Source organism: Sinocyclocheilus anshuiensis, unplaced genomic scaffold (assembly GCF_001515605.1).
Source record: "Sinocyclocheilus anshuiensis isolate Anshui unplaced genomic scaffold, SAMN03320099.WGS_v1.1 scaffold3143, whole genome shotgun sequence".
Lineage (NCBI taxonomy): Eukaryota > Metazoa > Chordata > Actinopteri > Cypriniformes > Cyprinidae > Sinocyclocheilus > Sinocyclocheilus anshuiensis.
Window position 1 is genome coordinate 17,049 of NW_015542571.1, and position 2,122 is coordinate 19,170.

At 42.2% G+C, this 2,122-nt stretch overlaps 1 protein-coding gene across 1 annotated transcript in view; it reads left to right on the forward strand.

Annotated features, from left to right (window-relative positions):
• The first annotated feature begins 859 nt into the window (after positions 1-859).
• The window catches only part of LOC107694394 (kelch-like protein 11), a 25,283-nt gene continuing 24,020 nt past the window's right edge, over positions 860-2,122 (forward strand). The window contains exon 1 of the mRNA XM_016494085.1: positions 860-1,482. Coding sequence (XP_016349571.1) covers positions 950-1,482 — 533 coding nt within the window. The 5' untranslated portion in view covers positions 860-949. The remainder of the gene's footprint in view (positions 1,483-2,122) is intronic.

The window sequence follows — 2,122 nt, forward strand, 5'->3', positions numbered from 1 at the left end:
AAATGTATGCAGTACATGGATAATTGTGCGTGCATCTATTAATCATTTTGAGTCTAATATCATCCCATATAGCCCCCCTAAAAATGGCCTAGCGACGCCCATGTCTGTAATAATGCTGATCATTCTGGTTGGCTGATTCGCTTAGTGAACCAGTGCATAAGAAAAATTAAAGCAAGCTAACTGCAAAGTCAAGAGGTCGCAAGCAGATGGCTCTCTAATTTTATATGTTCATCTGCATTCCAATACACAAATAGAAAATGGATGGGTGGACAATTCATTGTTCATGAAGTCGTAATTTCATTCCATAGTGCTAAAAAAATTAACTACACACACACACACTAGGCCTGAATTGCTGTTAAATTAAACAAGTTTCATGATTTTAATTAATTAGACATGTTTTTTGTTAAAATTTTATATAATCATCCAGAAAAAAAAAAAAAAAAAAACTGAAAACACATTTTATCTGTTTGCCTCGATGTTATTTGATCATTAATCAACATCACAGAACCGTGAATATGCGAATGTGTCGTTAAATTGTGGAAACTAAAACTTAAAATTTCAAGGGGTAGGCCTACAAGTAAACTACATAGGCCTATTCTAAGTCTAACGGGTTCTGCTGTCAAAAAAAAAAAAGTTTGGGAACCCCAGTCTTTATAATGGCTATAAATAATATTTGACATTTAATTAGTCCAGGAATATGCCATTCGTGACGAGGTTTATTTTGCGGTAATGTCGAGCTTAATGTACACTGAAGACTGACACCATATTGTGTATTTTATTTTATAACATAATATTTTATAACACATTATGTTATTTCAAAACAATACACCGTTGATATTTTTGTTATTTCTTTTTTCCCAGATCAGCAACCCATGTCCCTCGTCAGTTCCTGTAACGTCAACAGGACTCCTGCGGTGTATGCTGCGTGTGCGCATGTCAAGCGCTGTTTATGTTGGAGTGTGTATGTTTGAGTGTGCTCCACCACCTCAACATACTACGCACTTTACGAACCGACCGCGCGGACACCGAGATGGCCGCAGCCGCCCCGAATCCAGAGGACGCCAACCGAAACAGCGGCGGGCCGAGCACGGCGAGCGCTCTAGCGGGAGACGGAGAGTCTGAGGAGGCCGAGGAGTTTGCCTCCGCCACCCACTGCTCGGAGCTCTCCCGGCGGCAGAACGAGCAACGCAAGCTCGGGCTCTTCTGCGACGTGACGCTGGTGTTCAGCAGCGCCCCGGGAGCCGCCAACAGCTTCGAGTTCAGCGCCCACCGCTCAGTCTTGGCTGCGGCCACGGATTATTTCACGCCGCTGCTCGGGGGTCAGTTTTCGGAGTCGGTGACGCGGCGGGTGGAGATGAAGGAGTGGAGCAGCGAGGCAGGCCTCGACCAGGAGACGGTGGAGAGCGTCATCCAGTTCATGTACACGGGCGAGATACGAGTGAGCACCGCTAACGTGCATGAGGTTCTGGAGCTGGCGGACAGGTGAGAGAAAATCATGCAGGTCATATAGACTGTGTGTCAAAACACAGCGAACCTAGACAGCACTGTTGATGTCTGATCACAAATACTCAATAGGGCTGTCAAAAAAAAGTAGAATTTCGAATATTCGTCGAATTTAAAATAAAAATCCACATTCCAATGCAAAAATGTTGCATTCGAATTTTAGGTGTGCGTCAGGCAGCCTTTTATCAGTGGCGCACGAAATGCGACGACAATGTAAATGTCATTGCATTTTAATGCTAGCGCGGTAAAGTTAGTTTTAGGTTCGATATTCGCCAGACACTCGCTTTCGCGTGCCACTGTTCTATACAGTCCTACAAAGATACCACTACCATGATTAGTTTCAACAATATGCAACAACTTTATATCGACATGAAAATATTATTTAAAAACTGCCTGTGTAGTGTTGTTTTTGGCGGCCTGTTTTAATTTTAGTTTTAGTCTAGTCTTTGTGTGAAGCTGTCATTTTAGTTTTTATTAGTTTTAGTCACGTTCATACTCTTTTTAGTCTAGTCAAGTTTTAGTCAACTAAAAGTCTGAGCATTTTAGTCTTATTTTAGTCAGAATTATCCATGACTATTTTCGTCTAGTTTTAGTCGACGAAAACTGATGACATTTTAGT